The following is a 20431-nucleotide window of genomic DNA, read 5'->3' as shown; positions in this document are numbered from 1 at the left end:
ATTATTTATTACGCCACCTAACACTTAATAACCTTATCAGTCACCTGCTGTTGTTTGTATAGCTTTATAGTTTTTGCTACACTGGCTTGTGACCATTAACCTCAATGGTAACCAGGCCACACAGAAAGCAGCGCCCCCTGCTAGCGGAACAGATCACGTTCGACTCTTTGATTCTTGCTTCTGTTTCCACCACATTTTTCAGCATGTTCTGTCCTTTCTGCAATATTTGCACACCTAATTGACTGAAAGAGTTTCCGTGGAAACAGACATCCTTCAGTCACTGACAGAGACAGAGAGTGAGGGAAGACAAAGTAAAGAGAGACAGTATGTTCGGTGATTGAGCTGTGGATGCAGTGGGCTCTGATAATAAGCTCGCCTGCTGGTTCCTTACTGACTCCAGCTCATCAGATCTGGCCATTTTTCATCCTTACACTTATCCAACGGTAAGCCTGACCACACAAATGAGAGAATGGGGTGACCGCAGATTTGTAGACGTTCGGATTATATTAAGCTTTATTATCCGCAGAGATTTAAGCACAGGCCTTGACTTCCATTGCGCTCACTGCGTGTCTCTCTGTATATGGCAGTCTTTAAGAAGGAAAGAAGAAGATATTTGATTTTGGACATTGCATGGTGATTTTCTTGATGAGCTGTTGATCTTTCAAGGTGGAAGTGCTATTGATGTATTTGGATGAGCTTAAAGGCAGAATCTAGGTTTTTTAAAGTCTGTGCAGAAAAAAAAAGAAGGCTTTGACGAGAATGCCGAGCTGGTGGACTCCAGTAGCAGTGCACCTATTTGATATGTTTATTGACATAATAGATGTGTTCAATCAGTATTCTGACTCTTCTTTAAAGACAAACCCTAATGCTCAGAATCTTACACCTACATTCTAGCTTTTTTGGATGCTGAGTCTGGTCAAAGGCTGTGTATAGAAGCTCAAGGTGTCGCACAGGTGGCAACATGTTGCATGGATAAAACTGTAGTTGAATCTATGATGCAGTTCAGCTCTGCCTTTGTTACTTCCTCATTCAACTTGGATTTGTATGACATTTAAGGCCATGTCCACATTAATACATTTTCTTTTGTAAATTTTTCTCTTTGTTTTGGCCTTCCGTCCACACTGAGATGGCATTTTAAGTCAACGAAAACGTAGCTTTTGGAAAACACTCTCCAAATTTGAAAACGCTGTTTTCACATCGTACTGTGAAAATGGAGGCTTTTGAATAAGATGACACATTTTTAGTCATGTGATGCAGTCATATGACCAATTCAGCCAAGATGGTGGACGATATTGTACAGCAGTTGTTTTGGATGCTCTCCGTTTTGACAGCCTTGTTAAAAATCAATGTACAGTTTGTACTTTATACTCCTGTGTTAATCGCAGCAGCAACTCCACTTCACTGTTGGTCCATTTAAAAAACTGTGTACCTTTCCTCAACATTGCCGCAAAGTTTCAAAGTACCCGATAGTAAATAAACGCCTAGCAAAAATGACGCAGGTTGAAGCTTTACTCATGCGCAGTAGGGGGATGTAAGTGTTTTCATACATTTCAGTGTGGATGAGCAACTTTTGGAAAACGTTTGAAAATGATAGTGGAGACGCGGAGTGTTTTTAGACGAAAAATCAGTTTTCAAATATATCTGGATTAGTGTATACGTAACCTAAGCCCTTTTTAATGAGTTTTTAATCACCCTTTTAAAATCTCTTTAAACGTAAATGTACTTAAGCAGCAACACTGCATCTATGTACGATATGTAAATATTTAGTTGTTTTTAGATAATGTATACTTCATACAAATGTAATGTGTTTTAGAGCACTGGCAGATTATTTTTAACTTACATTTTGCTTATATCAAGTGAAAAAAAAAAAATCTGCCAGTTGCAGTAAGACATTTCTGTTTAAGATTTAATTAAATGTAAATTTATCTTGTTTCAGGGATTTTTAGATTTCAACAAACAGGATTTTTGAAGTGTTGTCCATGTCTATTATTTTTTAAACTAATCTGTGTGCAGTAAAGTAATCTATAATGCATGCTAACAAAATTTACAGACTTTCTTTTTAGGGAAAATGAAAAAAAAAGATTGATGATTTGCACTCAGGGGTGTATGAAAATTACAGAAATGATGATATTTTACATAAAATTTGCAAATATCAGGTTTAACTCAGAAAGAATCTTTTAAAGTCCAGTTTTATTTCACCGGGTCACTTTAACATTGTGTGTCCGTATTCTTTATTTTTGCTCTCTGATTTATCGATTCTCTCTCTGCATCCTCACTTCTCTTGTGCTATATGATCTAAAATCCATGGGACTTCTCTGTATGGCCATTACCCATTCCTCCTTATGTACATCATGTACATTCTGTTTGCTTTCCTTTAAGGGACTTTCTGGGAGGCCAGCTAGTCTGGTTTAAACAGGTACTTTCAGCACAATGAACCCTTTGGAGCCTTTTTTTTTTTTTAAGAGTACTTTTTCAGTGAGTAATTTTTAAATGCATCTTTAAAGTCTCAGTTTAAAACAATACAGTTATATAATATTTTAAAATGTAATTTGTACCTGTCATGGCAAGCATTAATTTTCAGCAGCCATTATGCCAGTCTTCAGGGTCACATGGTTCTGTATAATATCTGTATAATATGCTGATTTGATGCTCAATCAATATTTCTTATCAATTTTAACAACTGTAACATTATAAAAGTTTTTACTGTTACTTTTGAACATTTTTAAGTGACCTTGCTGAATAAAAGTAGTAAAAAATAAATAAAAAGGCTGACCCCTAAACTTTTGGTGGAAAAGGGGTCAGTAGATCACCTGGTTTATGGGCAGAGTGTTTGTAAGAAGGCCCTGAAATGAAGACAGTCCATCCACAGATACTCTTCCCTGCTAGCATGTCACTCCACTGTCCCCATGCAGTACAACATGCTTGCCAGCAAGAGCATTACATTCACACACGTAAATTAGCAGCTTATAGCATTTGGAAATGTGGTGGTAGAATCTGTGGCGGGCGGGTGCTTGTGCGGTCGATGCAAGCAGTGACTTTAGCTCGATGCTTTCAATGTTTCTCTCATCATTGCACTCAGGCTTGTTTACCCAACCGTAACGGGATAATGTTTGACACCGTGTGACGACGAGAGAGAATTTCACTTTGAGACTAGGGCCTCTGATGTTTCACTCGCTCTCTGGCTTTGATCTTTTAAATGTAATGCCTCATTCCGAGTAGCACATTAAAGGCACTCACCTCCTCAGATTTAGAGGACGTGCAAATTGCATATCAATTAAAGCGAGTGTTCGGGGCTCAGCGCTGTGATGACATTGCCATCAGTCACTTTAAAGAGTATTAGGACATGAGGGGTGGGGAGATTTTGGTTATGATAATGTGAAGAAGTGTTGTAGAAGAGGGGTAAAGGTGAGAGATATGAGTGCATGCACAGAGATTAGCAGGTATCAGATAAGAGGCATCAGGTGGTAAATTGAATTAATCAAATGAATAAATCATGACGACCACGTCCTCACAACGCGTGTGAGCAATTGTGCTCATGAGGACAATCAGATGTTTCTGGCCTTCATCATATTCCAGTCAGTTCCCCGTCTCTTCTCTGTCTCTTAATACTGTCCTGTAGAATGCAAGCAAAAAAGCTTAAATTCAAATAAAATATGAATGGAGAAGTAAAATGAATTGGAAGGGTTATTACAAGACATTTACATTTTATTTACAATTGTCCTAAAAATCTTTGGGAAGAATAAGAGTCCTTTTGTCTTCAATGATTGCCCCGTATTGCACTGTTTTGTAATCTATCCTACATCATTATGCAAGATGTTGTAAAGTATCTTTGAAATTTGCCCTCTCCAATAAATGTCTATATTACATAACTCTTAACCTACATCTTATGATATTTTTATTTTATTTATTATTTAACCACAATGAGTTGTTATATAAATATAGGCTCACATTAAGTTTTAAATAACAATGTTTGTGTGAAAATGTGGGTAGCTGATATGAAATAATTGATAACACTTTATAGTAGGTTCCATTTAACATTATTACAATTGCATTAGCTAACATGAACTAACAATGAAAAATGTTTCTAATGCATTTATTAATCTTAGTTAATGTTCATTTTAATATTTGCTAGTACATTATTAAAATCAATAGATGTATCTGTTACTATTATTTAATGGAATTAAGCTAATATGAACTAACAATGAACAGTTTTTTTATTATAAAAAAAATAATTAACATCAACGAAGATGTGCAACTGTATAACAAATATCAATGTAATCAATTCGATTATTTTTAGGAACATATTAAATATTAAATATTCATAAATTAAAAAATGTATATATTTGTACTTCTAATCTTTTGTCACACCGCAGGACCACTTAAAATGAAACTGGAAAAAAAAAATGAAATCAGAAAGTAGTTGTTGGTGAAATGGACACATTTAAAGTGAAATGAGAGACAAAATGAGACAAATGCTGAGCAGTTGCAGGAAGGAAGACTCCGATATATTTTAACCTAAAATCTTTGTTGATGAACACATTTACAGTTCAGAAGTTCACTTTGAGTTCATGCCGAAACAGTGCTGTATAACTTGGTTTGGCAGCAGGTTATCCGTGGTAAACTAATTTCATTAGAGTATCGTTCAGACGCAGACCACCTTTTTGATTGCGATTAGGAATCACAGCCAGTCCTCGGCTGGTTTTCCCTGCTCCATCATGTCTCTCTAGTATCTTTTCTTTCATTTCCATCTCTCTTCGGCTCCATTCCTCCTCCAGTCTGCTGTACATGTGAAGAGAAAAGTGCCATCCCCCGTTCTCCATCAGCATGTCTTCCGCACGATCCAATAAACCAGAGACCTGCTGTCTGTCCTGGGGTGTCTTGTTGTTAAGAACGTGGTACCTATACCTGCACTTCTCCATTAGCCACTGGAGATCCTTCCCGGCTGTCTGGATGTGGTCCTGTATGCTGCAGTCATGCAGACGGTCCCCAAGCGTGAACACGACCATGGTGTGGCGCCACACACCCTCTGTGAGGATCTCCATGCGCTTTTGTAGGGCCGCTTTCTCAGAGTGGCTAAAGTGCAGTAAGGGAATGACCAGGAGCAGAATGTGGGGTCCGGGCTCACATAGTGACAAGGCGTTAAATAGCTCTAGTTTCTCCTGTTTATGGACCAGGTTCTCGTTCGTGCCCCATCCACAGGCATCCACGACCATCAGCTGTCGGCCCTCAGATTCTCCATCTGCTACTGCACTGTCTGCTCCACCCCATGTATTAAATGCTTTCTTACCCAGGATTGTGTTGCCCACTGAGCTCTTTCCTGTCCGCTTCTGCCCTACGATTAGCAGCCGCAGAGGGGGGGCAACTTGGTCGGTGCCTGTTGGAAGACAGGTGTTGGTGGGTTAATTAGATTTTGAGTAGACCAAGACCATTTTCTTCAATGTTGAACAGCAAACACAACATTAGTAGCATGGGACACTTACAAAAAATGGTAAAAAAAAAAAAAAAAAAAGTCCTTTCAGTGCATGTTTACAAAGAAGAGTTTTGCATAGTCGGTCTCTACCTAATGTGAAAAATAAAATAAAATGTAAAATATAAAATAACAAAGTAGGAAATAAATGTCCAGATACAAGTCTTACCATTATGTTTTGCATTCCCGTTGTCCATTAATACCAGTGTTTTTCAGAACACTTGTAATTCAGTCCGAGCCCATCTGACAGGTTGTCACAGACGTACAGTATGTGCACGTTCGTCACTGATCTGGTCATTTACATGAGAAGGGAGTGACCAGAAATCTCCTTCTATTCCTGGTTTCACAACTATAGATAAGCTTTTTTTAGTTCCTCTCACCCTCAGCATGGGGTTCATTGTTTGAGTTGTAAGCTATATATAAATGTAAGGGCATGTTATAAACTAAAGGCATTTTATAAAAAAAGTCTGAGTGCTGTGTGCCAGTTGATTGTTAGTATTTAAGAAGTGACTGCAGTAAAATGGTTAATTTTGTTATAGAGTCACATGACTTTATATCGAGGCAATGGGTTCGAAATGTGCCAAAACGTGACTGAAATGACTTATTTTTCTCCAGTCAAACAAACTAAACAATGGACCTTATTCATGATGACACACCAACAGAATGGATAAGACAGTTTTTGTGCAAATTGTCACATTCAGTTAAGTAGGACAATTTGTATGTGAGTGGATTTGTTGAGGATTTGTGCAGGGATTCGTTCTGCTCATGTTTTATTAACAAGCTCCAGTGTGTGAAATCTCACAGTGAGAATATTTTACCTTCATTAAAAGTACATCCAACAACAGTAATATTGAGAGTCATATGTTGCATTACATCTAGGTGTAAATAAATATTCAAAGTTGTGCAAAACGTGACATGTAGCAGTTTTCCTTTGCCCTGTAATAAACAAGATTGTTGATTTACTTACTATGTGTGCCTTTTATTAATAGCTATTAATAATATTATAAACCTTAAAGTTATATATATATATATATATATATATATATATATATATATATATATATATATATATATATATATAGATATAGATATAAATAGATATATCAAGATTTATATACTGTTAATGATACTTTGATATACTTTTTATGTTTACTAAGGTAAAGCATGTATTTTAGTGGTTGAATTTTTAACTGTTTTGAAACCCCTTTTTTGCAGTTAAATAGTCCAGCACCCAGATGTGTCTTAGCTTTCTGAAACCCCCTTTAACTCTGCTTGTCCAGATGCAGTTGTGCTTTAGTGCTTTAGTCATCAGTGTTAAGGAAGTTAAGTTCCAGACTTCCAGCTTTGAACCACATTTATGTTATATATATATATATATATATATATATATATATATGTATATTTTTTACTAAGAACTGTGTTGTGTTTTACTGCAGTGTTGTGATTTTAGAATCATTTAGCATATACTCGTAAATCAAAATTGTAGCTGGTAAATGATTGGCTAACAGTCATGCTGCCCTGTTTTAAGAACTCATGGCATTGTTGCGATATTAAAAATGGGTTTTAGTGCTGTTTTGTTCCTCTACTCACTTCCCTGTTTCTTTATAGTCGCTTGCCTCTCAGTACTGGGGCAACTTATTTAAACTCACCCTAGAGGAGGAACTGCACACCACGTGAAAGTGAAAGAGTGAAGTGATCTGTAAACAGAGGCCTGGCGGAGGAGCGATGGCATCAGGTTGAATGACTCGCATCTTTAGGAGGGAAAATCTTTTTGGTTTGAGCTGAGGAGGGAACGGATGAATATGAGAGGAATAAGGAAGGAATATCTGTGGGCTGTAGCTCTGAGCCAAGACACATGGCAGCTATATCCCAGCATGCAGTGCTCTCACTTCGCAATCTCTTTAGAGAGTTTTTTTCTACTGTACGATGAACTTTAAAGGAGTGCTGCTTTTTTCCAGAGCTGAAGTGTTGCTCTACCCTCAAGCTTTGTGTGTGTGTGTGTGTGTGAAAGCGAGACATTCAACCTTTATGTATAATTCGAAAGTCTGTCTTCAGTTCAGAGGGCAGAATTCAGTTTGGCCATTATAACTGGCCATTGGACCCACTGTCTGCATTGTTTTATAAATTATGTAAATTGGATAAAGGTACAAACACACCCCAGAATTTGATACTGAATGCAGTTGCATGCAGCAGTTCTTAGATGGTTTTCAGTTTATTTTTAAATATCTCTATTTAGTTTTATTCATATTTATTTCAGTTTTAGTTTTGAGGGATCGTCCACCCAAAAGTTCTGTCATCATTTATTCACCCATGTATCATTCCAAACCTGTATGCCTTTATTTCTTCTGTGGAACATAAAATAAGATATTTCGAAGGATGGTGGTAATGAAATACCAATGGGTACCATCACTTTTTCTGTATACATTTGTATTTAAATTATACATTTATCATAAATCAAGGCAGGTGCATTATGGTACGGTCATAGATAACAGCTGCATCTACAGAGCCCCACTAGTGTGGTTAGAAACATCTCTCTCAAAGATTTAATGTGTAAGCCATTTGTCATGGTGAATGCCACTAAATGTCAAGGTTGACAGCTCGTCTGGGTTTTGTATGGTTATGCGGCTTCATTTATTATGTCTAATATTGCACAGTCCTTCTCTGCCAGTGCCAGCGGGCTTTTGCTGATTGTTGCATTATTTGGTCCAATGCATCCGTGTAATTTATGCACCAGACATAAGGTCTGTTTCAAAACTTAGTGAGCTGCTTACATAGGCACTTGACTTTTAAGGGAACAATCGAAGCATCATGGAACCAGTGAGAGATTTGGTGCAAATCTGCACAGTTTTTACATAATAGTCCATACAGTATGTGAATTTCTTTCTCAAGGGATGTATATAGTACTCTCTTATAATTTGACTAAATCTAAGTTTCCTAATTGTTCCTAATTCCTTTATTATCCTTACTTTATTTTATTAACACTTCAGACTATGATGCTTATAAATGCTCCATTGCCAACTATGGATACTTATAGTATCATTGTGCCAAACATGCTTATATACTTGTACAGCATTTGAACTGTATGGATAGCAGTTGTAATTGCTTGTACAGTATGGCTCAGTAAATGAGGAATATGAAGGCTAGGGTGACCATATCAGTTTCCTTACTGTCCATCTCAGCCGAAGCCATTACTGGACTGAGGCTCACATGGGCCTTCATGTGTACTCAGCCCGACCACATAAAACTTGCATTAGTGCTGCATAATGCATGATTCCACGAAACGCTGCCCATTCTTTCATGATCCAAAGTCATTGCTATTGTGCGAAATTGGTTGCGGTGCTTAGAAAAGCAAGCAAGTGAAGCGTTCTGTACGAAGTGGAAGGATCCACCCAGAACATTAGTTGTTTTGGTATCGATCAGAATTTAATGCTTTAAAGATTTTCTCCTTTGGTATTTGATGTACATTGTTTGCCCAGGTAAATCATGCAGAAAGAAACAAAGAGAACAGGAAACGGTAACGGTCCATTGTGGTCTGTCATTAATAGGAGTGATAGTTAAGAGCACAACAATATGACGGCCTGATGATAATTGTGTGGGAATTTCAAACAGTCATCGTTTTCCAACAAAAATAAACTTTTGTATTATAACTGGAAAATTTCTTAATTACTTTAAATTACCTAAAATAAATTATTATTATTAATATAGATAAATTATTGTTTTGTGTGTGTGTGTGTGTGTGTGTGTGTGTATGTATGTATATATATATATATATATATATATCTTTTTTTATGGGCAGAGTGAAGATGGTGAGAAGGCAAGTTGAAAAAATTGCTTTACTGAACTAGAAAAAATATTTTTACAAATAGTTTTGAGCCTTGAACTGATAAACATTTGATTTCTCACAAATTCATACTGGGCCTTGGGTGGTACAGAATTGTTAAGGGGAGATGAGAAACATTAAAGACTATGGATATGGATAGCTTCTCAGAGACACTCCTGACTGAGGGAAGCAGCACACACATAATCTGCTGAAGGTGACGCTTTTTGTTCCATATACTGAAACACAATCCCAAAGCAAGCAAACATGAATCTCTCCGCTCCCCTCTCTAAGCTCACACACAGTGGGTGTTCCACACTCACCTTTGTTGCTCAGAGGGAAGGCTATTTTAAGTTAGCCCACCCCTCTCTGAAAGGAAGCAATAAAATTGTAATGCTAATGAGTAAGGTGCAGAATTAATATTTGAATCATTCAGAGTTTCCTGATATAGAATAATGAAGTGGGAAGCTTTGAATTTGCTTCTGGTTCTGTTCTTTTATAGCCACAGTTCCACAGAGAGAGGATGCCTGCTCTTCCCCTGTGCCCCGTGATTCATTACCTGCAGCTGATATTAGAATGTAGTGACTCATTTATGCCTTAAATTGACTATTATCTGAGTGTCTAAAAGTCAATTCTCCTGCTGGAGCATATTAACGGTTTGCTGATCTGGTATATTTGAGGTTGTGAATTACGGCTGTCATGGGCCTTGGTGCTAATATGACCTTGACTGGGCAGTGGGATCAGGTCTGCTTGATGCATCACTGTTTAACTGTGGTTCAAGTTATGCTAGGAAAAAGTGGAGTAAACCACAAATCCAGCCAAAATGAAAATTCTGTTATTCACTCATTCTCACTTCCCGAATGACGTAATTTCGTCTGAGGAATACAAAAGGAGAAATTTACAGCAGATTGTCCAAACTGTCTTTTTACATTAAATGTAATTTATTGGTAACTATGGCTATAGCTCTCAAGCAACAACTTCGAAGTTCCTCACCGAAAGCTATTGTAAGTTATCAGAAGACTTGGAAGTCACAAGTAATATTATGATGACTTAGTTGCTTTTTTTTATTTTATTATTATTATTTTTTACCCCTTTTGGAGCTTAATAGCTCCTTGTCACCATCCAGTTTAATTGTAAAAAAAGGAAAAAAGCAGCTCCGACATTTTTCTCAACATCTCCTTTGGTGCAGAAATAAATCAGTCATAATGGTTTGCTAAAACATGAAGGTGAGGAAATTGACAGAATTTAAAGTTCTCGATCAACTAGTCTATCTTTTTAAATGAGTTCCAAATGATTTTCTTCATACAGAGCGCTGCACATTAATCATTGAAACTTCGGGACATATTTGGATCTCAATATCTGAGTCTCTGTTTCTCTGCTGCTCAAAGGCTACTGGGAAATATAAACTTGGTCTTCCAACTTTGTCTGAGTGCTGTTGGGAATCTGTGGGTGGATGGTGTGTATCTGGCTCCCGCACATGTGCCTGTGTGTGTTGATGTATATCTCAGTTGCTTTCTATTGTTTATACTTTGTGTCTTTGTTTAAAGTTGCAGTTTTAAACTAAGCAGGCCCTGTGCTAGCATTCACATATTACACATTTCATAAAAATGCCCTGTCAGTTTTCTAAGTCTGGCTTCATTACATACTGTCTGGATATTATATTGGGCCTCCAAAGAAACGCTCTGCCATCCGTCGGCATTTTGTTTCTGGACACGAGTCCAGTCTATGATGAATCTGTCTATTACAAAACTATCCATTCCTGCTAGAGAGTTTCCCTTTTCATGTGCCCTGCCCTCCGCAACCCCCTGTCATCATGACGAAGCTGTTTACCTGGCCTCCCCAAACCCTGCTGCGTCCATTGGGCCATTCGCTGGCTTTAATCTCATCCAAAGTCCAGCTGTGTTGAGCGGGGAATTCTGCTGGATGGATTCAGGGAATGAGGCTGGAGATGTGCATCTGGCATCTGCCACGATCAATATTCGGCTACAGGCCATTATGCTGACTGTGTGAAAACTCAGTTGTCATTCTGCATGTACAGTAGATGGGGATCTGCAATGCCTAAAATGGATCCGAGTGATTTGTTTTTGGACTTGATGGCCTCTAATGATGAATAGTAAATTGTGAATAGTAAAAAAAAAATGCAATAATGCAATCAAAGATTTACAAGATTTTATATTTTATTAGTGTTCCTGAAGCTCAATTGGTAGAGCATTGCGCTAGCAAGCACACGGTTGGGGGTTTGATTCCCCGGGAACACATGATAGGTAAAAATTCATAGCCTGAATTCACTGTAAGTCACTTTTGATAAAAGCATCTGCCAAATGCATACATTTAATTTAATATATATATTTTTTTTCGAAATAGAGAAAAAGTCATATAGGTTTGAAACCATGTGAGGGTGAGTAAATGATGGCAGAATAAGTGTAAAAACAGATTAAAAATTGTTTAGAGGTTTTACACGGAGCCAAACTGGGTCTCAGAGCGGCTGTTATTTCGGAGGATTTTTTGCTGTGTAAAATGTTGATTCTTATCTTCCTGATGATTCTGGTCTGCTGCTTTATAAGGAAATGTCTGAAACATTTTCATTTCTGTGCGCTGATATAAATGCCCTACAGCACCTTCACTGGGTGCAGTGAACTTAGTTGATTCAACTAATTGAAACATAAAAACTCAGTTGTAAGTTGGCTTCTGTGTAAATATGGGCATTTTGCTTTTTGTGCATCCATTGTCATATTAGGTTTGAGGTATTTGTTATTTTGGCTGTACACTATACCCAAAGAGAGTTCACATCTTTTCAAGCTGCATGGGTCAGGCAAGCTGATCTCACTGCATGTATCTGTGCTCAGATCACCGCCTCGGGAGGAACTGTAGACATAGACAGTCAGAGAGAGTGCGCTTTAAAAGACTAGCCCACAGCATCTCATGAATGCTTCTGGGATTAGAGACTAATGAACTTGTGACCTCGTCCTGTGTGTTCAGTTCATGACCAGTTGTTATCTCAAAATATTCAATTTTTTTGAACCCACTTTTCTATTATAATGTCTTTTCTGACAAAAATCATGGTTGATATCTTTCATCTATCACATAACATATATATACTGTACAATGAAGACGATCGATAGAGATATTGCTGTGTTGTGTATATCGCAGGATATAAATATAATTGTGCAGCTCAGGTTTGCTGAAAGTTATTGATGTCAAAAAATCTTAATGCAGTATACTTGTATTTAGACACACACCTAAAAATTATTGCATTTCAATGGTCAAAAACATTAAATGTCAAAGTACCCAGTCTTTTTGCAACAACAATCATTTTGTGAAAGTAAACTGTGTAAACTGAAATTGGATGCATGTCACTTTATTAGATCCATGCATCAGATCCTAAAGTGACAGCAGCCTTAAATGTCTGCTGTTGTCTGTGTATGTTAATCATACGACAAAAGACAAAGATAAAATCACTCACTGCTCTTAAATGAATAACGTTTGTAGATTTAATAATAATCAGTGTATAATTCATAGATTGGAGTCTATGCAGAGTTTTATTTTTGCATTTAATTATACAATTTCTTATTTAAACTGTATGGTTAACTACTTGTATCTTTCTTACATTGTATTTGTCTCGCTGTTTGTGGTTTAAGTCTTTGCATTGCATTGTGAGCCTTTAAATTTACAGTAAAGATTTTCACATTCCTGGAAACATGCAGTTCCTATTGTTTGCTATTAAATTTCTTGTTCTGATGTATCACTATCATTAGGCTTAGTCAAATAATTGACCTGGCTAAGTATAGTAAAATCCCCTGTTACATAACTGAATTATTAATGAATGTGAGTTTTATGAGTCACCATGTTCAAGGGCAGTAAAGCCTCCATCATGACCGCAGCCACAACAGTGTGTTTTAATTTGAGGTTGGGAGTACATGATGATCTAAGCGCTGAGTACATCTACATCTAATTACCTGGGTTTTATGCATGATTAAGCTAAGTGGATCATTTACGGTTGAGCATCATCATTACCAAAGCAGTGTCTTTTTGATCAGTCGGCTTCCATAAAAAAATCCTAGATCTCACGCTAGTAATGAATCGCTCAGGGTGGAATGATTATTGAGTCGATGTTTGAGCTGCAACGCAGAACCCACATGAGAGAGAGTTGATCTAGGCAGAGCTGCAGTTAGTTTGGGTGTTATGCTGTAATGATTGTTTATGTACTCACTCATTCTGTGGGTGGATCACAGGCCTCTCATTGTGACCACTGCACATTTTTCAATTAAGACACAGACATTAATCAGTTCACAATGATTTAATCGAATTACACCACTGGGTTTGATCTCCACGAAATGTTTCCTCTCAGGCTACTTTCTTTAGCCTGGTGCAAAGCTTTTCCAGAAGGTTCCACATGCCGCCACCCCCCTCTTTCCTGCCCTGGCGCAGGTCATAGAACTTGTCAGACCCCCTTTGTGAGGCTGCAGCACCCCCGCTGAGTACAGAGGGTGAATTAATTGGATTTAACAAAATGTGATGCTTTGATATTTACCATACGAATCCCATTGCTTGTCTTGCAACCACAAGAAATTGCTTTTTGGAACCGTAATAATGATCATAAAACATTGTCGGATTGAAATGGATGCAGTTCCCTCTCCTCTTCTGCACCAGGGTTCATTTGTGCCTAATGGAGGAGTCGAGGCTTTCAGGAGCTTGGCGATTTGTTAAACATGCAAGTTCCAAAAAGTTTTTAACTTTATAACATATTGTGTTTTATATGTGCAAGTAGAGAAGCAGAATGGTTTGCACGGAGTCACGGACACAGTCACTGGAGAGCCATCACTCACAGTAGTTTTAGACCGTGTGTAATGAACACATGTTTCTACACAGTCGCCACTTTTGGGCGTTTACTTGAAGTTAAACTTCTTAAAAAACTTTTTACACTCTCAACCGTTTATTTAATTTGTCTGCTAACAATGTCAACAGTTAATATGCATGTATCAGATGAATTCATTACATGAACTGTCATGAAAAAAGGCAAATGGCATTGTGTATTCTGTTGTGGAAATTATTTTAATTTTATTTAATTCGTTTTGTGTATTTCAAATAATTTTTTTTATTGTATTAATTATTCTATTTGATTATATCTGTTAGTTGATTTCTGCTTGACTTCCTGGGTACTTTCACTTTTTATGTTTTTACTCCGTGTTTAATCTCAAGTGTCACTTTAGAAATAAGTAGCGAGTGTTATTTTTGAAATAGAATAAATTCTCTAGTGAGGTCAGACCTTGATTTATGTTTTTTCTTCTAACGCATTTATAATTTTACTGATTTTAGCACTACAGTTTAACCATATAGATTTGTGTCTGAACGATCCTGTGAGATCAAACTGCCTGCTTCTGTGCGGGAAGATAACCAAAATCTCCCAGCATGATCCGCTGTAGTCTGTTTTATCATCCATTTTATTAGGATGTTCTGAGAGTCTGATAACATAAACAGTGGAATCACATTGACATATCTGAGCCATGTAATCACATTTATTGTGTATAACTCGCATCAATATGATTTGTTGCCATATGCGGCATGTAGGCAGTGCTTTAATGTGATTGAGTAGCGACGGGGAGCAGCCCGAGGATCACAGCGAGTGACAGGTCACCGTGTTTGTTGTGTATTTCACTGACATGATTACAGTCTGCAGACTAGCCTTGAGCTTGCTGGCCTTCGCGCGTTCATACGTGGGCTGGAAATGAAAAATTATTCCATTACTGCAGTGGAGCACTGTCCGTGCTTTGATCCATCTGTCACTTATGACCCTGACTGTCAGTCACCTCTCTCTCATCCCCGTCCCACACCCGCCCACTGGGTACAGCTGGATCCCATCTACACTTGCCATCTGCCTCTTTATGAGACGTGCTGCACTTACTGGTGATGCAACTCTTTCTAAATATATTTAGAAAGAAGTGAGTTTTTCACCCCTATCAGAGAGAAAGTAATGTTTTTGGTCTTCTTGTTATATATATATATATATATATATATATATATATATATATATATATATATATATATATATATATATATATATATATATATATATATATATAGTAAAAGTGATTGTAGGCTTTACAAAATGTTTGGGTATAATGATGGTTAATTAAAAAAAATATTTTATATATAGTAATATTTAATATTATTAGTAATAATGATAATAATGTTTATCGAACATTATGAAACAATAACATATAATTAAAAAAGCTGTATAAAATGGATTTTATTTATTTAGAGATTTGCAAAAGATGTAACAGTGTTAGAGTAAGTGTTAGATGTTGGCAGTGTTGATGGGGATTTTGAGGAGAAAGCTGAAGCTGAAAACATTTGTGCAATTCTGTTTGGTGACACTGGAGGCACAGAAAATGTGCATTAAAAGTATCAAGTCACTGAGTGCTACACGAAATTTCAATTTGACAAACAATAACTTAAGCTTGAAAACCATTGCTTTTTGCAATTAAATCAATTCACTCTGTGCAGAGGGCTCCATAGGGATCCATTGTTTCATTTTAACTTCTTGTTGTGGTGAATAATTGCATTATGTGAGGGCATTACAATGCTCATGCTGCCAGGATGGAGGAAGACATAACTCACGACATGTTCTGTGTGGGACTCCATCACAGCTATAAATATTCTATGTGGGAGCTTGCATTATGCTAGTGCAGCTGTATAACTATTCCTCTTTTACTTACTACTAACCATTAGTCTGACACAATCTCTTACTCTGATTGGCCGGCGAGAGTGAACGCGCTCTGACTCTGATTTGATTAGTCATATCAGCCCAGGTCCTGATGAAGAACGATAAAGACCTGATGGTCAACAGAGGACAAGTGGCATCTTGTCCAGATGGAGCCATGGCTGTTTTTGTGTTTGTCGGTATGTAATTTTGGCTGGAACAGTGGCTGACTCAAAGCAGTTGGGTGGTGGCAGACTCCTCTGTTGATGGATACCGAGCTCCAGTGGCAAGATCCATACATTACTGAACTGCTCTGTCAGCTTATGTAGAGGAGCAAGATGCTCAAACACACACACTGGATCACACACTGGGGCTTTTAAAGGAACAAGTTAACGTGTGTGATAATCCAGTCACCATTTACTCAACGTCATGTTGTTCTAAACCTGTGTGACTGTCATTTTTCTGTGAAATACGAAAGGAGAAATTTCAAATAATTTAATGGTCAATTTTTTTCTGTTTACTGAGTCTTTCGAAAAGATGAGAAATCAACATATGCTATAAAAGTAGTCCATATGACTATAAATGTTTTAAAGACAGAGTATCTTTGTGTGAGACATTTTACATCTTAGAAGTTATGAATTGGTCCAAATCATTCTTTTAAATTGGATTCTTTCCCCCAGATAATTTAATTTGGTTCATGGAAATGGTATGAAATACTTGTTCAGGAATTGGTCCAATCTGTTAACAAATCATACAGATTTTTAGTTTGATATATGTAGGGAGCTTTGGAGGAACCTTTGAGGGAACTTTTAAATGAATCTTTACAATGAATCAACTGATCTTGTTCACAGAATAAGCCTGAATAATTAGTGAAATTGATCCAGTTCATCAGACCAATTGTGTGGACCAGATCAACTGATTCATTGAAAATAAAGAAGAATGATTAGTTTCGCAATATATCCTTATACCTATTCGATGTACCGTATTTTCCAGACTATAAGACGCACTTTTTTTCATAGTTTGGCTCATCCTGCGACTTATAGTCAATTGCGACTTATTTATCAAAATTAATTTGACATGAACCGAGAGAAATGAACCAATAGAAAACATTACCGTCTCCAGCCGCGAGAGGGCGCTCCATGCTGCCAGAGATGCTGCTCAGTGTTCCTGTAGTCTACACTGAAAACATAGAGCGCCCTCTCGCGGCTGTAGATGGTTATGTTTTCTCTTGGTTCTAAATAAATGCGACTTATAGTCCAGTGCGACTTTTATGTTTTTTTCCTCATCATGACGTATATTTGGACTGATGTGACTTATACTCAGGTGCGACTTATAGTCCGAAAAATACGGTAATCTTTTTTTAGGGGTCTTTTCAGTGTATCAGCTAAACTGGTTTACGGCATCGGTTTAAATCATTTGTTCATGAATTAGACAGATTCCTGATTCTTAAATTTAACAGCAGTTCTCGAGTTAATGCCTCACACTAACGTATAACTTTTACTGAGCTGTGTGCACTTTACAATACTTTTATGGTGCTTTTGTGTCCTTTTTGAAGCTTGGAACACCAATAACAGGACAATTTGACATCTTTTGGCAAATTAAAATTTTCATCTTTTGGATGAAGTATAAGTTTGAAGACTGTGCTTTAATTTTGTTTTGGTCTCAACAGACGATTACGCTGCCTTCAATCTGTGTGCATTATAATTTCCCTTTTTGAATCCAGTTCTAACAGATGCTTTTCTTGGTCTCTCTCCAGCGGAGCCTCTCCCTCTAATGGACCTGTGTCGACGTGCAGCGCGGGTAGCTCTGGGACGAGAGCGCCTACAGGAGATCGAGACGTTGCCTTTGCCCCAATCTCTGAAGAATTACCTCCAGTACCAGTGAGAGCACGGGCCCTCACAAAGAGACGCACACACACGGACACAGAGAGGAACCCTGAGGAGCTACTATAGCGCCACCATCAGGTCGCAGAGGGAAAATGTTTACATTGTGGATCACTGGTGGAATCTTAAATTAGTTTTTTTGTTTTGTTTTTCCGTTTTTATTTTCCTCTTTATGAGTTGTTTAAATTATTGATGGCTTTGGAAGAAGCTCGAGGGACAGTGTGACGCAGGACTAGAGCGGCGGCTCAACAGACCTGCAGCGCCTCCAGGTGTACGTCTCACCCTGAAGAAAACAACAGGAAGCGATGTTTCAGAAAGCACATCAACCTTTCGATGCCTTTGAAAGCCCACATAGTTATAATCATTCCTCTTTCCCTGTGTGTAAAGCCTGCAGAGCAGAGTCGGCAGACACAGGAGACCGAGACGGCCGCAGGTCGGGGTCAGCTGCCTACCGAGTCAAAATCCACCACACGGGAGCCTCTGGAAGGAACAAGCCCTGGAAGTGGTGCAGGTACCTTCACACAGGACCACCAGGGGCGTTTACACGACTGACAGCAACCATTTACCTTTTTTTTTTTTTTTCTGGGATGGATGTGTATTCCCGAGGACACACATGCATATGCAGAAAACAACCAACAATCGTATTTTTGTTCAGTGTGGGCTTGAGTCACTTTTCTATCTGATTTTAATATCAGTATGAGATTTCAGTTGATGACGATGATTTCATCAAGATGTTTGGCTATTGTTTAATTTTATTTATCAGATTCTAGTTCCTTTTTAATGAACTGAGATGTGCGAGTGAGCATATAGATATCGAACATGATCATACACTCGTCACATATGGCTTTCTATTTTAAACTGGGATGCTGCTTTTACTTTTATTATGATTATTATTATTCTGTCTGAACGCTCAGATAGAAGTCTGGTTTTTCAGAGGCACACAGTGGAATGTAAAGATCTTGCTAGCGTTAGCATATTTGCAATGTGAATAAAAGCCAAGTGAATGAGAAAGATGTTGTTGACAGTTTTTTTCTGAATATGCCCAGATGTGTTTCAGCGTTCTCAATGAATACAAATGTGTTCTTGAGCACAGAAGGGCCTATTTACATAACACCACTTCTTTTCCTCGACTAATGTTCCACTGAGAGTTCCCTCATTTGCCACTTTTCTCTCTCTCTCCTGTCTGACTCCCACTCTATCACAGTCTGAGGCTGAAAAGTGTTATCTAACCTAAATCTGTGAAGAATTGGATCACTCTTCTCATGCTCTGCTCAGGTTCGTGGGAGGTTTTTAAACAGTCACTAACCGCAGGTGCTTTCTGTAATCCAGACCTCCCTTGTGTTCTTAATCACTCAGTCATTCACCTAAAAATCCCTTAACATTTTCATTTGAATAAAACTACATGATCTGCTGATTAATCAAATTCATCACACTTATTGCATATATAAATTTTTGCAAAAGACCCTCGAATGAATATAATTCAAAGATGCTGTAGGACAAGTAAATGATTAAATAGAAAAAAAAGTCTTCAATCTAGTCTAATGCAAAATAATGCGATTTCAAATGAAATGACAGAATTGTGAGAATTTGTTATACATTATATTGTGCTCTGTCTATGGTCTTTGAAAATACCTTTTTAATATATATATAGCAGATGCATAGATTTGTGTTGGCAGCTCAAAAGGCTGTAGGTTCAATTCCCAGGGAACACACAAACTGGTAAAAAAAATAAAACACACATATATATAGCCTGAATGCACTTAACATTTTAATAAAAGTGTCTGCTAAATGCATAAATGTAATGGAAATGTAATTGTTACAAATACTATACCACCATTTAAAATTTGAAGCCAGTATTTTTTTTATTTTTTTAAGAAAGTAATGCTTATATTCAGCAGTGATGCATTAAATTTATCAAAAGTGACTAAAGAAAGATATTTATAATGTTGCAGTTTTACATAAATGCTGTTCTCTTAAACGTTCTATTTAAGTCTTAAATTGGACAAGAAAGTCTTAATTATGATTTCAAGATGTCTTAAATTTGGGGACTGAAAGACCAGAATTGCTATATGGCTGAATTTGACGATTAAACTTCAAAAGGCTAACATTATGATTTCATTAAATAAACATGAGCGCTACATTCAAAGTCCAATGCTGCTCTGCTTTGTGTTCTGCTGTTACCGGGGAAGCCGTTATATTTCTACCAAACGCTCCACCTGCTGGCAGAGAATGAATGAGCATTTTCAATACAACTTTTGTTCAGAACAATGCGAAAATTGACCCATGTTTTAACCCTGCAAACACGCAGAACTATAAATGTGAACTAATGGATTTTTAAGAAGACAAATGCATTATAAAAATCTAAACAAAGGGGTGTAAAATATGGTCTGCATATTTGAATGATGTGCACGCATAGGTGAAGTCTAGTAGGCTAGACTAGTGCGCATTCAAGCATTTAGAGTGTGTTCGTTCACTACATGCATTAATCAGTCTATTAAAATAAATTTTAAATTATCAAATAATTTAAGATAGGGGGCAGAAAATTTATATTTATATAATTTCAT

At 37.3% G+C, this 20431-nt stretch overlaps 2 protein-coding genes across 5 annotated transcripts in view; one reads left to right on the top strand and one right to left on the bottom strand.

The window, feature by feature from the left end:
* Positions 1 to 18878, top strand: part of spsb4a (splA/ryanodine receptor domain and SOCS box containing 4a) — a 60360-nt gene extending 41482 nt beyond the window's left edge. For all 4 annotated transcript variants that reach the window (XM_052531010.1, XM_052531038.1, XM_052531017.1 and 1 more), the window contains exon 3: positions 17741 to 18878. In XM_052531010.1, coding sequence (XP_052386970.1) covers positions 17741 to 17868 — 128 coding nt within the window. In that variant the 3' untranslated portion in view covers positions 17869 to 18878. The remainder of the gene's footprint in view (positions 1 to 17740) is intronic.
* LOC127933914 (GTPase IMAP family member 4) lies at positions 3115 to 6025 on the bottom strand. The gene is made up of 2 exons (XM_052531051.1): positions 5637 to 6025; positions 3115 to 5374 (listed from the first exon to the last, which is right to left on the bottom strand). The coding sequence occupies exons 1-2, from the start codon at positions 5662 to 5664 to the stop codon at positions 4608 to 4610; spliced, it is 795 nt and encodes a 264-aa protein (XP_052387011.1). The 5' UTR covers positions 5665 to 6025; the 3' UTR covers positions 3115 to 4607.
* Positions 18879 to 20431: the final 1553 nt, after the last annotated feature.

This window comes from Carassius gibelio, chromosome A2, assembly GCF_023724105.1.
Source record: "Carassius gibelio isolate Cgi1373 ecotype wild population from Czech Republic chromosome A2, carGib1.2-hapl.c, whole genome shotgun sequence".
Lineage (NCBI taxonomy): Eukaryota > Metazoa > Chordata > Actinopteri > Cypriniformes > Cyprinidae > Carassius > Carassius gibelio.
Note: the sequence above shows the minus strand (reverse complement) of the source record. Positions and strands in the feature narration are given on the sequence as shown.

Bases quoted from the DNA above. Each gene is read 5' to 3' on its own strand.
- LOC127933914 (XM_052531051.1), bottom strand. From the start codon at position 5,664: ATGGACAACGGGAATGCAAAACATAATG. The intron at 5,375-5,636 runs GTAAGACTTGTA...GTCTTCCAACAG, and splicing joins CGGGAATGCAAAACATAATG to GCACCGACCAAGTTGCCCCC.